The sequence below is a fragment of the Bactrocera neohumeralis genome, chromosome 3 (assembly GCF_024586455.1).
Source record: "Bactrocera neohumeralis isolate Rockhampton chromosome 3, APGP_CSIRO_Bneo_wtdbg2-racon-allhic-juicebox.fasta_v2, whole genome shotgun sequence".
In the NCBI taxonomy this organism is placed as follows: domain Eukaryota; kingdom Metazoa; phylum Arthropoda; class Insecta; order Diptera; family Tephritidae; genus Bactrocera; species Bactrocera neohumeralis.
This window is the reverse complement of record NC_065920.1, coordinates 51,476,873-51,492,576: the sequence shown is the minus strand read 5'-3', so window position 1 is coordinate 51,492,576 and position 15,704 is coordinate 51,476,873. Positions and strand designations below refer to the sequence as shown.

The 15,704-nt window shown below is 40.9% G+C and overlaps 1 protein-coding gene and 1 long non-coding RNA gene across 7 annotated transcripts in view; both read right to left on the bottom strand.

The window, feature by feature from the left end:
- LOC126753362 (GTPase-activating protein CdGAPr) overlaps positions 1 to 15,704 on the bottom strand; it is a 236,670-nt gene that overhangs the window by 3,168 nt on the left and 217,798 nt on the right. For 5 of the 6 annotated variants that reach the window (XM_050464747.1, XM_050464748.1, XM_050464749.1 and 2 more), the window contains 4 exons: positions 6,074 to 7,380; positions 4,083 to 5,981; positions 3,593 to 4,013; positions 279 to 2,761 (listed from right to left, as the gene is read on the bottom strand). In XM_050464747.1, coding sequence (XP_050320704.1) covers positions 279 to 2,761; positions 3,593 to 4,013; positions 4,083 to 5,981; positions 6,074 to 7,380 — 6,110 coding nt within the window. The remainder of the gene's footprint in view (positions 1 to 278; positions 2,762 to 3,592; positions 4,014 to 4,082; positions 5,982 to 6,073; positions 7,381 to 15,704) is intronic. The other variant, XM_050464752.1, reaches the window with a different exon arrangement.
- The window catches only part of LOC126753405 (uncharacterized), a 155,519-nt gene that overhangs the window by 11,821 nt on the left and 127,994 nt on the right, over positions 1 to 15,704 (bottom strand). The gene's annotated exons all lie outside the window — the stretch shown is intronic.

Sequence of the window (15,704 nt, the reverse complement as noted above, 5' to 3'; positions counted from 1 at the left end):
CAGGACAAAGCCAGGTTATACATGTGAATAGCGACTCGTGAGAAACTCTGAGAGCTTGATTTCATCCACAATCAATCAAACTTTTTATGAAAAAGTCAGTACATAGAAAATTTGTTAAAACCTGAGTAATTTTGATAATGACAGTAATCTAATTTTTACTCCGACTGACTATTATCATTGTAAATTAAAATGGAAAATTAAGTTTACTATTTAATAGGGTGTACCAAAGCGAGGTTAGTTCGATATGTTATACTCGTATTAAAGCCACATTTACTTACGTTGACGTTAGACTTTGCCGACTGGTCGACAAGGCTGCGTGACTGCCAATACCGCTGGAGCTATTACTCGTACCGCCACTTGTCCCCTCACTGCGGCTATTGCGTTCTCGAGCTGCTGTCGTTGATGCTATCGGGGCCGCTATGCCGTTGGCATACTCAAAACTTTTCCGCTCGAATTTCTGTACTGTTGCGCGTGCCGAGAACTCTTCCTGTGCTGCGCTAGTTTTCTTAGCGTAGTTTACATTACCCAAAGACGAAGTTGTGTTGGCTGTGATGTCGTTTGTTGTGCTGTTGTTGGTAGCATTCGCATTCGTATTGGAATTTTTGCTAGCCACAACCGTCGCCGTTGTTATTGTATTCCCATCACAATTTTGATTTTTCTCATCGGAAATGCTGCGCACGCGTGGAGCATGCAAAGTGCTTTCCGAGCCCGCCAGCAAACGTGCGCGACCCAGTAGCTCTTTAACATTTTCGTTCTCCTGCTGTAGAGCGCGCATATCACCGCGTGATTTCGATTTGACACGCAACGATTCGGCGCCATTAAATTTGTCGTCGTCCTTATGTGATGGCGTGTGCAGATCGGTTTTCGAACGCGACTTGAAGTTCGTCGTATCGCCGCGATACTTTTGCGTCAATTGCTGACGACGTTCCTCTTTGATTTTATCAATACGTTCGCGGTCCAGCTTCACGCCGGACAACACTTTTAAGCTGCTAGTCGACAAATTCAAATTCGAGTTGCTCAGATCGCTGGCGCTGGCATTTATAGCGGCGGCGGTTGAGTTACCCGTAGCCGCTGCTTGCTGCGCTGTCGAGTTAACGTTGTTCTGTATAAGCGAGATGCGATTCTCTGTGGTTGGCGTGATCTTCAGTTCGGCTGTTTCGTAATCGTTTTCTAATGCGGCATCCACCACCGCATGGTTGTAACTCTTCTCGTGCTTGAATGCAGCCGGCGACGCTGCCTTTTCATTCTTCGACAAACAAATCTCTTCGGTAATTGGTATGCCGGGCAGCCGCTTTGGCGGGTTTAACGTTTTCGGACGCGTAAAGTCGAAACTTTTGCGTCGATTCGTTACCTCTGCCAGTTCTGGCAGCTGTTGAGTGCTGCGCGTGTTCAACTCTTGCAAATGTTTCGAACCGAATTCGCGCACGAATGCGTTCTCATCCAGCGAACGCGTTATTTGTTGTGATTTCGTCAGTTTCTGTTTGGGGTTCACAGTCTCCTTTGTTGTTACCGTCTGTTCGGTATTCGAGCTGAGACTCGTTTGCGAGGTTTTCAGTTCGGCATTCACAACACCTGTGTGCTTTTTAATCGAACTGCGGAAGCTGAAGTCGAAGGCAGGTAATTGCTCGACAGGCGAACTCTCGAACTTTGTAGCCAGCTCTTTAACGCTAAAGTTCGAAGGCGACTTGCGCGCTGAGTTTTCGACAATACCGGCGCTAAGCGGCGGTTCAAGTTCTAGCTCTTGCGCGTTAACATTAGCAAGCTCTACACATTCTGCTTTCACAATATCTGTGTCGGTTTTGATGCTATCCAAACTGTCCAATTCTAATTTGTCTGATGGATCAGCTTCTCTTACTTCACCTTTCAATTGTTCACCTAATAAATTTTCATAAACACTTTTCGGTTTGCGCAATTCCACATTTTCATAGAGCAAACCCTCATCTTCTTGCTCGGCGTCGTCTTCCAAACTGTCTAACAGGTTTTTCTCGCCACACATCGGCACATCTGGTCGACATGCCTTGCTAGTTGTCTTTTCATTTAGGAGCGGTACATTTTCGTAAGCACTAAAGTCCTGCATATCATTCTCATTGGTCTCTTTCAGACATTCGAGCGCCACAGCACTCTTACGTTCGTCGTTTAATAGCTGATTTACCTCGGTCACAGAATTTCTAAAGAATCGCACCTGCTCATAAACGGTATTCTCATCGAAGCTCGTCTCCAGCAGCGGTCCCTTGGCAGCAGCCTTCGTCTTGTCGCGCATCACAGCGTAACCTTTAGTTGGCAATTCCTCGCGTGGACTACGCATATTATACGTAATGCTAATTGTAGCACGTATCGGGCTTGTGGGACCGCCTAACGGTGGCGGCTTCTGTGCACCCAACAACGGTGAGGCCATATTGCTCGGCGTATTCTCGTATTCTTCATACGCTGGCGACTCCGCTTCGGTTTCAATCAACGAATGCATGCTCGACTGACGTTGCAAATTCTGATAGCCGAATTCACTGGGCGTCACCGATTGACTAGTATTGTCTGTAAAATTCGAATTATTCGGCGATGGAATGAGTTGTTGTGCTAATTCTCGTTGTCGATTGTAGGGCAATGTGGACGCATGTCCAGCACCACCATTGCCAACACCATCCACACCGTCGATGGTCATCTTGGTGGTCAGTGGTTGTAGATCGAGTGAGAGCTCGCGTTTAAGTGCGTGCATATCGCGACGTTCGGGATGCGATGCGTTCGTGATGTTCGAGTGTGATGTGAACTATGTGGGGGGAAAGTAAGTGAGTGATATAACAAGATAATTGAAGATAATATATGTATATGTCTATAGAAATAGTTATTCCTAGAAGTTGTTAACCTCAAATACGATTATGTTGTTATATATATTTTTTTCATGTTCGGTATCAGAAGTCTTTATTTTTGATAACAAAAATTCGTACGTAATCTCTCATGGGGCAGTGTTAATGGAGCAGTGAAATGCGTTCGCAATTACAGAACTTCCCTTTATAATTCTGAAATGCCCTTAAAGGTCCCTTAATCTCAAGTAACCAGTATATGTACCAGACTAGCTCAGTAGATCTTGATTGTAGAGTGACTCGGCTAGTTTCTTGACTTGCAAATTCTGTCAGACAGTTGAAATTTGGTGGGCACCAAGTTCCATTACAGTAGATTCTGGAAGACCTGGATTTTCACGTAGTTCGTAATCTTTGAAAACAGATGTCTGGCAGATTGCGAATAACTCCATTTTTCCCACTATATGGATGACTCAAACGTAATCTCAAAACATTGAGAGCAGTTTGAAGCGAAACCTGATATTAAGAAGTAGAATCTAAAGGAACCAAAACGTGAGCAGTAAAAAATTATTTTGGGACTATTTTATGTTGTTCAACATAAACACTTTAGTACCTCCAAGATCATAATTCATTGGTTTGTTTGAAAATTATTCGACGAGAAATACAGACCACAGATGATCTCACCTAACCTTAAACAATATCATAAAATGTTAGCTGCGTTTTTCAAAAAAAAAAAATTAAACCTAACTTTTCCACACTACCACACTTTTTCTTATATGGAGTATCTAAAAATTTCTTACATTGCTGCCGAGACTTTCGTGTGATGTGCCCAAACAACTGCCAGTGTCGACGCCCAACAATAATGGTTGCTGCTGTTGGTGTGAGGATGCGCCCGAGAGTTGTGATAAGCCCGACATTGCAGAGGTAGCCATTAGCGGTTCCAAATCATATTGTGGTGTATTGACAGCCGAACTATTCTCGGAGCTGGTCTCACCCACCAACAACGAGTAGCGTGGACTCTGCATTGGTGAGGAAGGTGTAACGGAAATTTTCGAACGTTCCATTTCGGATTTGGCATCTTTGGTTATTTCATTGGTACTATTGCGTAATAGTAACGTATTCAGTGCCTCATTGGCATTGCAGTAGCTATTGCGATTCTTCGGACGCATCAAATCGGGCAGATTCTTGGGCGCATGTGTATGATTGTTGTAGTTTGTGTTTCTGTGAAGTTGGAGTTACGAAAAATTAGAAAAAAAAAATAACAACCAATTATTGGACATGAGCCCTCACCTGCCATAAGGTACTTGTGTTATGCTCTCCAGCTCACGTTTGGCGCAAAGCTCATCCTCGAATTGCATGCGGGATGCGGCATCTTTTGCAGAGAAGCGACGTTCATTGCTCACCCCGGAGCCGGGATAACTGAAACGTTCTTTGAATGAATCCTGATCTTTGCGCTTGGCGCCCAACTGCACAGTGGGGTAACTGTAGCGTGTGCTGATAATGCTGCCACCTGCTGCGGCTGCTGCTGCCGCGCCAGCGCTTGTCTTCTTCTCACCACCACCTTTGGCAGCAATGCCGTACTTCTTTTCAAATTGTATCGCCTTAGCGCTGACGGCATCTTGCGATTTGTTTGTACTCTCTGTCGAGCCGTACAGCGAGTTTTTGGAGAGCGCTGACTTGGGTGGCGCATGTACTTGCACGCTAGCATAAAGCGTCTGTGGATTGGCTATGGTGTGCTCAGGTGTGCTGCAATCAATGAACTGTATATCGGACAATTGATCCTCGAGCTTGTAACGTTTGCAGCAGCTTTCGTCACTGGAGAGATGTGCATGATGCTCATGGCAGACCGACTCGTTGCCAGCTGCGTCTAACAATGTACCGCTCGGCATAACTGCTGCGCTGCCGTGGCCGCCCTGTTGTGCCCAATTATTCGCCAAAGCGGAAGCTGCGCTTGGTGAAAGATGCAAATTGAGACGTGGCTGCTTTTTGGGACTCGGATTAACGCTGTTTGTCTGACTGGAAAACTCCTCGGGACGCGCGCGCAATATGCGGCGTGAAGCTGCGCCAGAAGATGGTGGTATATTTTCCTTGCCGACACGTGGTGAGCTCACTAACGACTCACTTTCGGAGAAGATGCGCATCTCAGGCTCTTCACGATCGAAATTCAAACCCAATTCGGAGAGCTCGCGTGACGGACAAGTTGTCACATGTCCACGTTGTGGCGACTGCAGCAAATCAAAGTAGGAATCATGCGAAACCGAACGTGAGTGTCCAGCAGTGCGCAGACTGTCGATGGAGTTCGAACGTACACAAACTTCCATCGGCTTGCCGACCACGTCGTCACGTCGACTGCTCGTCTCGAATAGTTCAATCGATTTCGGTTTTTCTTGCTTGTGCAGCGCCTTACCCACTTTACCGGCATTTGTGATTATCAAGTCGGCTTCTGCAAATGTGACTTGCGTGTGACTGCCGTCCTTCTGACGCGCTGGCGGCACAACATTACTAGCAACTGCAGTTGACGCGGCACCAGTCTTCAAATCGTGTGCGCCGTTGCTGATTGGTCGTTGATTACGTGTAAAGAGCGATTTCCATGAATGTGTTTTCCGCTTCTGCCAGCTGCGTGGCACCGACAGCACTGTATGATATTTATCAGGTAGACTAGATGGTCCACCGCCGACCTCAATGTATGAGCCAATATTTGCAGCATTGCTGGATACCATATTTATAGGCATCGTAGTCTTCATATCGAGCCCATCAATACGTGAGTGACGCTCCTGTGCCTCCTCTAAACTAATCAACTTAGGACCGCCAGTGCTAAGACTTTTCGGACGCTCCATATAGGTAAGCGATTGATCGTGTTCGCGCTGTTCCACTAACAAGCTCTCACAATCCGTTAACGAATCGAGACGCGTCTCGTTGGCTTGTGCCGCGCCAGCTGTGGCAATGTAGCTAAGACGCACATTCATATCATCGAAGGCGTCGAAAATATTGTGACAATTACGTATCAGGTACTCAGTGACGACAGCTTGTACGCCAACGCCGCGTAGCGCTGCCACACCACCGGACTCGAGCGCTGGTGAGCGCAGTAGATTGGGAGCCCAAACTATAGCCAGATTCTTGTCATTCATGCTGGTGCGTGCAGAGTGTTGTGAGATGCGATTTAGATGCTCCGCTAAGTATTTCAATGTGCTGCGGGGAGGAAAGAGTAAAAGTATGTTGACGGTTGGTCAAAATCCACTAACTTTTAAGTATCCCTACAATATAGAGCACTCTCTACTTACCGATAATGCGGTGGCGGCAACTTCAGTACAGTCTCCTTCATCAGCCGAAGTCGTTCGTTCGACTCGCTCTTCTCTTGTATGGCCTCAACAAAGTTGTCATACAACTGGTACGTGCACAAAGGATTCGGTAATTCTCGGAAGTACATTTTCAGCAACGAACTAACCGCATGTATGTCTTGTTTCATCTCCGGATTACCCAAATCTGGTATGCGCTCTTCGTCGAAAGCGCGTCGCAACTTTTGTATATTCGACGTAATACCCGAAAGCCGATAGATACCATCGACTATACCATATTCTTCAATGAATTCCGCGCAACATTTCAATACCATTGGTATCTCCTGCCCGCTGTTGAGTAAATGCTCTGATAGATCACACGAGAAGACGCGTTCCCGATAGATGCCGCTCTGCTTGAGGCGACGCCGTGATGGCCGCGATAAGATGAACGAACGAAAGAATGCAATGAGTTTGCCATGTTTACGCAAAACCGGTTTCGTTGGCGAGACATCCAATTGCCCGACTAGTGGCGCTGGCATGGGAAAATGACGCGGCACCTTATCACCGATTGTAGCCACGCACGATTGCGGAAAGAAACCAACTTCGTATTGTGATTTTTGTAAATGTGATTTCTTGCCACGCCACCAAATCGATTCAGCCGGACTAGGCATATCAATAACGGAGATCATATCACCCACTTCAATAGAGATTTCATCGGATGCTTGCGCCTGATAGCGACGCACACCATAAGCGGCTCCCACTGCGGGTGTATTTATCGTACGCATTGTATCACCATCGGCTAGCGGTAAACGACGTCCCTTATTGTCCAATTGCAACCAAGTGAGTATAGTGCCGCATGTTAACGAATCGGAGGCGATCTTTGAGAAACGCTCCAAATACTTTGCGACCGCATATTCGACATCTTCCTCACTCTTGAAATCCAACTCTTCCAAATTCTTCAGACCGCTTATTTTGCGATCATACACGCAGCGATGCAACATCTCGTCCAACATCTGCATATTGTCAAAGGAACGTTTCACTAGAAACGGATCACAGCTGTGCGGGAAAACTTTTATGATGAACCAACAATTCGCTGGCGAGAAGGAACGGTAGGATGAGGGACCGGTACCGCTGTTGCTGAGCGCCTGTCCCAGTTGACTGCCGGCAATATCGCCGCCAATCGATTGTGATGCTATGCTGCTGTTCAGCAATTCGGATTTATCGTCCATTAGACGCACCGAAAATGCGCCCAACTGCACGCGTTCATAGTGGAAGTGTGCGCATTCTTCGAGTTTCGGAAAGCGACAGGATTTCTGAAATTAGAGGCAGAAACAAATTGCAATTAGTTTGCGGGCAAGGAAATAAAAAGTTTAGAAACGTGTAGAGTATTGGAAATCAAGAAAAATGTTTGAGCGGTATTCACATAGAAGTTGCTGAAGCATTTAGTCAAAGAATTTCCAACATTTCAAAATATTCGAGTTAACAGAAACAAATATGAAGGCTAACTGTAATTGGACAGGCAAAACTTTATTGAATCACTTATAGAGCTTACGGATTTCCAACGATTTGAACTGAGTCATCATGGCAAAGAAATTTTTCAAAGGCCTTATCTTCGTCATGGGGCAAACCACACATTATTATCAGAATTGAAAGCTCTATGGTGGAATCTGGAGGATCAAAACCTTGGCTGGCATCTATTACAATCATCGTTAATTTCGGAGTCTCGCTGATCTCAGCTCTTGAGTATAAGGCAAGCACCAGGAAAATATAATTGTCATTGGTTATACAGGTGTGTACAAGCGGACTAATAGTTGTCCTACTGAGCTACTTGTTCTTAGCAAAGTTCATCTTGCCGCATTTTAACAAATTTCGAGTTCTAATTGGTGACTGTGCATTAGAAATTTCTGCGGCAAGGTTAAAAATCTTGCCGGATGCAAGTTGTCAAAGTTGTATAAAGAAGGGCGAGGTGGAATAATCCAAGCACTTTCTCCTCCATTGTCCAGCCTTTGCAAGACTGAGATTGAAACATCTCGTCAGTCTTACCGTCGGTGAGCCAGGAGACAACAGAATTTTTACCTATTGCAGAAACTGACATTAGATCAAACCAATTTTTCTCTTTCAGATTGAATCCAAAGTGAAAAGCTTTGTTCTTGAAGTTAGTCTTTATTGAAATATGTCATAGAAGTTCAGAATTACTCTTAATGATAAACATTATTTAAATTATTTATATCTTTCATCCAAGTAGAAGCACTTTTTTCAATAGCCTTTTTTTGGCAGATCACGCGTGAGTCGTGTCAAGCTGTCATGATATTTTTGTTTAGTATTGTTTGGAATTTCATCATGGAAAAATTTACGCCTGAACAACCTTTACAAAGCGTTCAACTTTATTACGAAAATTCACGTTCTATAAAGAATGTGTTTCGCTCAACGGATGATCAACATAATCGTCTCTGAGAGTACTATTCTTAACACCATCACCCAGCTTAAGACCCGAATAGACTGCATCTTGCACGTGAAAATATTAACGCCATAGCTGAGAGTGTACACGATGACCGTGGAAAGTCAATACGTTGCCGTTCGTAGCAACTCGGACTGACGTATGGAACGACTGGACGCATTTCGCTTCGAGATCTTTTATTGAATGCGTACAAAAACGACTTGTGCAAGAACTGAGGCCACTCGACCTTCCCAAGTGACATCGCTTCCCTCTATGGGCTCTTGAAAAGTTACAAGAAGATCCGACCAAATTGTGTGCAGCGATGAGGCCCATTTCTGACTCAACGGGTATGTTATCAAGCTGCATTTGGGACGAAGACCAAACTGAAGAGATTCAAGAACTGCCATTCAGAAAAAATAACAGTTGGTGTGGTTTGGGGACCTTGGAATCATAAGTTAAAATTTCTTCAAAAATGGTGCCGGTGAGAACGTAACCGTCAAGGGCGACCGTTATCGCGCATTATAACCGTCTATTTGATGCCTGAAATTGTGATCTCGACGACATTTGGTTTCAACAAGACGGCGCCACTTCTCCCATATCGCATCAATGACTGGATTTATTGGGAGAACACTTCGATGAGCAGATAATTTCACGTTTTGGGCCGGTCGATTGGCCGCCAAGATCTTGTGATATCACACCGTTAAACATTTTCCTGTGGGATATGAAAAGTCTATAGACTATGCGAACAAATCCGCTTCGATGCAGGATTTGGAGACGTAGCCACGGTCAACATTTCAAAGAGATAATCTTCAAAAGATAAATGCCAAAGAATGTTCTTTCGAATGATAATAAAATTCCCCATTAGATTTAAAGTATCGGTGTTTATTCTTTAAACAAGTGTGGAACCTTGAAATAGATGAACAATACCATAACTTTGGTTAACGTTGTTTCGTGTTCATAATAATATCAACCTAATATCTCGCATATGAAAGCACAAAAATTATGAGAGAAAAACATTTATTTGCTTGTAATAAATTCCTACATGTTGCAACAGCAACATACAATGCTGTAATTCTTATGAAAACCGCTTGCTTTGTGGTTACGGTGCTACTGCTCACATTTTTACTGGCTCAACGCAAATATTTTTGTATATACATACATACATGTGTATGTGTGGTTGCTCCACAAAGCTGTGCTAAATATGTAGGTGAGTCTGTAGGCAAAGGCATGTGTGTTGCACATCCACAACTGACAGTTACTTTCAACACACATTTCGCCTTGACTGACCTAATTCACAGTGAGTTGCGTAAGTACCGGTACAACGAGTGCCGCTTTGGCAGTTATTTTATTTATTTTCTTTTTTCACTCTCTTGTGCTTTTTGGCTTGTTACTGAGAGAATTAATTTTCCCCCACACCACAAATTTTTGCAATTCCCTCTTTTTCTTGTTTTTGCTGCAGGGATTTTTATGTTGTCACAACAATTTGTGGTGTATTTGGTGCTGTGGTGGAGCAGGCGAAGGCATACGCGCGCCGCGAGGCAGCAGCTGAGCAGCAAAGCTGCAGATTTGCCAACCAAGCAACATGCGGCAAATATAGTGGATAAACAACAGAAATGGTAGCAAACAGAAAAAAAGAAAAAAAAAAAGAAATATAAAAGAATAGCAAATAAAACAACAAAAACTAATAATAAATACTTTGAAAGCGCAGGCAAAAGCATAAAAGTGCTACAAAGCTTCCTTTGCGGCGGCTCCAATGTTCCGGCGCTGTGGCAATGGCTGCTTTCCTGTCGCCGCTGACGCCTTTGACGCAACTGAGATGCCTGTGCGGGGGAGAAATCAACACAAAACACACACACCCATACATGTATAAACAACAACAACTACAAACCCACTTTTTGAGGAGCAGCATCAAAAGCAAGGCGGCGAGTAAAATTGACAGTTACAAAAGTAGGACGATTCGTGGGGGTGTGTGTGTGTGTCGCTTTCGGTGATGAGGCGCACAAACAAAGCAAAAAACAAACAAAGCAAAAAACAAAAAAACAAAAAAAAAAAACAAAAAAAAAAAATATTAATAAAAAACAGAAAAAAGAAGCTCCACATTTAACTTTTTTTGGGCGTTGCCGCTCGTAATTGACTAACCAACTGTCCTTTTTATTGTGGCATGCCACATGGAAGCGTGCAGCAGCACATACGCGCCAGTATAAAAAATTACTTAAATATTTGTATATGTATCTTGAGATTTTGTTATTGCTAACGGTACTAAAAAGCGTAACAAGAAACACAAACATGTATGTATATAAATATATTTATATGTATGTATGTATGTATGTATGTGCGTTAATTGCGTGTTCAAACACAGCAAGCTAACCAACTCCTACGCGCTCGCACGGGCTGATTACACATTTTTGTAATTCCTGTGCAAAAATGAAAACAAAGTAAGTAAAAAATAAAAAAGGATTCGGTTTCTTTGGGTGTGTCTGTCAAGAGTGTCTCGTGTGGGCGCCAGGACTTTGTTGCTCGCGAGTAAATATAAATTGCGTAATTTTGTATTGTTGTGTACGCTGTGCGGACATTGAAATTAGGTTGAGCAGATTTTTTACTTTTTTTACATTGACAGCTGCTGAAATGGTTAACCTAATTTTTAGGTTATGTTGAACTTTTTGTGGATTTGTAGGTAGAATGTGGCGCAAAGTGATGGCTATGCTTAAATTACTTGAAAAAATAAGAAATACGTTAACTACGGCTGCAGCGAAGCTATAATACCACTCACAGGTATATTTCTAATAGCAAACATATAATGTGCAACTGAAGTTGAAAAAGCAAGTGACCACCAGTTTACAACCAACAGAAAACGGTTTGCTATTTTTTTCTAGCCACCTTGATTCATATAAACTGCCTCCATATTGAATTTAGCTTACTTAATAAGGATAGAAGATGTTTATCTTGATTTTGTTCAATCAATTTGTATGACAGCTATATGCTAGAGTGGCCTGATTTAAACCATTTCTTCAGAGATAGTATATTTGTCTTGGACAATAATCTATACCGAGATAAGTGAAGATATATTGTCAAACAAAACAGCTTTTCATACAAGACCTTTAATTTGAACGGTCAGTTTGTATGGCAGCTATATGCTATAGTCATCCGATTTGAATAATTTCTTCGGATATTGTAGCAAAGCTTCGGATAATAATTCACGCCAAATTTGGTGAAGATATCTTTTCAAATAAAAAAGTTTTCCATACAAGCACTTGATTTTGATCGGTCAGTTTGTATGACAGCTATATGCTATAGTAATCAGATCTGAATAATTTCTTCGGATATTGTAGCAAAGCTTCGGATAATAATTCACGCCAAATTTGGTGAAGATATCTTTTTTAATAAAAAAGTTTTCCATACAAGCATTTGATTTTGTTCAATCAATTTGTATGACAGCTATATGCTAGAGTGGTCTGATTTAAACCATTTCTTCAGAGATAGTATATTTGTCTTGGACAATAATCTATACCGAGATAAGTGAAGATATATTGTCAAACAAAACAGCTTTTCATACAAGGCCTTAAATTTGAACGGTCAGTTTGTATGACGGCTATATGCTATAGTAATCAGATCTGAATAATTTCTTCGTAGATTGAAGCAAAGCTTGGGATAATAACGCATGCCAAATTTGGTGAAGATATCTTTTCAAATAAAAAAGTTTTCCATACAAGCATTTGGTTTTGATCGGTCAGTTTGTATGACGGCTGTATGTTATAGTTGTCCGATTTCGGTGGTTCCGACAAATAAGCAGCTTTTTGGAGAAAAGGGAACGTATGAAAAATTTCAGATCGATATGTTACAAATTGAGGAGCTAGTTCGCGTATACACATAAAAAAATATATGGCTAACTCAGCTCAGCTCGTAATGCTGCCAATTTATATATGTATCTATATAGCGGCTCCAACTTTTCCTTCTAGGAACCCCTTTTCGATCATAAAAACACACAACTTCCTACAAAACTTGCTATGTAGATTCATATATATTGCACATACATATGTATTCTATTATTAGTTTACAATTCACAAAGATTTGGACTCCACGACGTATGAGTGACGTGGCATGCGAGTGATGGACAATACATAAATGATATCAAATAAACGCAGAATAATTGTACAATTGCTTATATATATTATTTATATATATAAATATATATAATTACATATGTATGGGTATGTATGTACATGCTGTGCTTCATTAGTGATGTCATCACTAAAGACGCTGACGATCAGTCAAGTTACTCCGGCTATTTAAGGCAAATGATGTCATGGATTTCTCAAAAAGAAGGAACTGGTGAGTTGGTCACAAGCTCTATATAAATATATTTTTATTTAGGCATCTATATATATGAGTACAATTATATACATAAGCATGATACACCTAAAATACTATTAAAGGCAATCACAGAATTGTGAGTGCTTGTGATTTTTCATTTTGTTGTGCTGACAACTTTTTACAGTTGTCCGAAGCTACTTTGTACGCAAGCCATATCCTTCATCTTTAGTGTATTTGCCAGCGGCATATATAAAATTTTTGTATGTACATATGTATATCGCACAACTGCGTACAAGTTTCGCTTAAAAGGAAACCTAATTTGATTTGCAGCAATATTTGCCTTGTCCATTAACTTGACAGCCTTGGGGAAGGTCAATCAAAACAGGAGATAGCAAAACGTATACGCAACTTGTAAGTAACTAAGTTTGTGTGAGTATGTGTGTATAAGTACAGCACAGCCATAAATATACATATGTATATGAAGGTATGTTTAGGTAAGTCCGAAATGGCGTAGAATGGCAGACAAGAAAAGTGCAAATTATGTTAACTTTCAGCCATGTTGCCAAAAGTATGTTGGTATATTGGGTTTTGCAATGGGGATGATATGATTTCTAAGTGTCGTGCTGTCATGATCTGTAGTTTTTTATCATTATATTCGGTAATATTTTCAATTTGAAAAGATATGCGCAAGAACAACGTTTACTAATTATTAATTCTATTCTATTCTAGTCTAGAATTTTGAAAAAATCGTTTTTTTTGCATATTCATAAAAACTGGACCTTTAAGAATATTATTTCCCAAAGGAATTTTTAAAATTCCTATTATTTACCGACTTATAGCTATTTTGGTAATGTAAGTATAGGCTGCCTGCAGTTAGGCTCAAATCTTTAATCGCGTTTTTCTCGAAACTACTATTTTCAACACTTCTGACATGATTTCTCAAGTTCTAATGAACCGATTAACTTGAAATTTGGTGTGGACCTTCTTTATATATCTCTCGATGGTTGAAACGAGGATTATTAAAAAATTTTGATTTTTACTATTTTTAAAAAATTTTGATCTTTGCCAAAAAAACGGGCAAAAAATTCAAACAGTCGCCATTTACTGAATTTTTTTTTTTTACCCTAGTTCAGAAGATAGCGGCATTTGTACTGATTAAATTTTTTTTTTTTTTTTCAGATCACCCAAAGTGTTGGAATCGTGTCAGGAAGGGCGCACCCTTATTTTCAACCCCCGCCACGCCACCACGCCGCAATTAATCAAATTATCACAAAATTTTTTTTCTTATTTTTTTTTTTTGTGTTCTTAAAATATCAATAAATATCTGATAAAAAATTGTATAGTAAAAATGTTCTTAGTTTTTTTATAGGACTTTAAAAAATGCCGTAAATAGCATTTCTCGACTAGAATACCCCCTTAATTTTTATTATCAAAATAATCGCTCTCCAGTTGCAACTTTTCATGCGCTTTTGCCATTTTATGGTCGTAATAATCATCCACCCGTGTTTGCTTTTCGTCAATTTGTTGAAAATTTCGAGCTTACATTTTCTTTACATAATCTTCAACAACCAATAAGGCAAAGAACCGCTAGAAGGAATGAAATATTGCTGCCGTTCGGGCAAGTGTTGCTGATGATCACAATTTGTCGATACCAAGACGTTCTCAAGAATTACAACTGTCTCAAATGACAACCTGGCAGAGTTTGAGAAAGGATTTAGGCTTTGATACATAAACGTCGTGAGTTTACTATGGAATAACTTGAAAAAGATAGCGTTTTTTGTACGTAGAAATTACACAGCTTGCAAGAACTTATGCCGGTCGACTTTTCCAAGCGACACTTTGCTTTATGGGCTCTTGAAAAGTTCCAAGAAGATCCGACGTTTTCGAGCCAATTTTTGTTCAGCGATGAAGCTCATTTTTAGTTTAATGGGTATGTAAACAAGCAAAATTGCCGCATTTGGAACGAAGAGCAACCTGAAGAGATTCAAAAGCTGTCATTTCATCCAGAAAAAATAACGGTTTGTGGGCCGGTGGAATTATCGGTTCATATTTCTTCAAAAATGATGCCGGTGAGAACGTAACAGTCAATGGCGACCATTATCGCGCCATGATAACCGACTATTTGATGCCTGAAATTGAAGCTCGAACGAGCTCAAAATATGTACTCAACGGATGGACCATCTGAGACGTAGCCGCGGCCAACATTCGAATAAAAATAAACATTCCCCATTAAATTTGAAGTTTCTGTATTTTCTCTTAAAAAAAAGTAGGAAAACTAAATATTTTTAGGCGATCACTAAGTGTACCCTTTAATGATGCTAACTTTCATCTTTTTAGTTTGAAAATAAAAAAAATGCATTCAGTGGCACAGAAGCATAAAAGAAATATTTAAAAGCTTATATCATGATTTGTTTTAATTAATTCCGTATACTTTTTATTCACCCTCGTATAGCGTGCACGCTGAAATATTTTATGTATTTCTTTTACGATAACAGAAATTACCGTTGGCCATTTCGTCTGCTTTATACGAGCATTATCGGGTGCATCTGCATTTATACAGTATGTACAAGATATATAGTATGTATGTATATGTATTTATGTACATTATGATGAGCTGTGTTAGTCTGAACTGACCATAACGACGTTGAGCTTGCAGCAAACGATTCAACGCTTCAGATTGCATGCAAATGTTTAGATTGCGAAACTAATGCGATTAGCTGCTCGCTAAATAAAATAATTCACACAACAACAACAGATGGAGAGTTGCCGAAGGTACAAGTTGGGTAATTCATTGTCTTAACCGCAATTACTTTGGTTAATTAAATTTGTATGTAATATATTTAAAAAGTAGATACATAAGAGGATGCAATTTATTCACTCATTTAATGT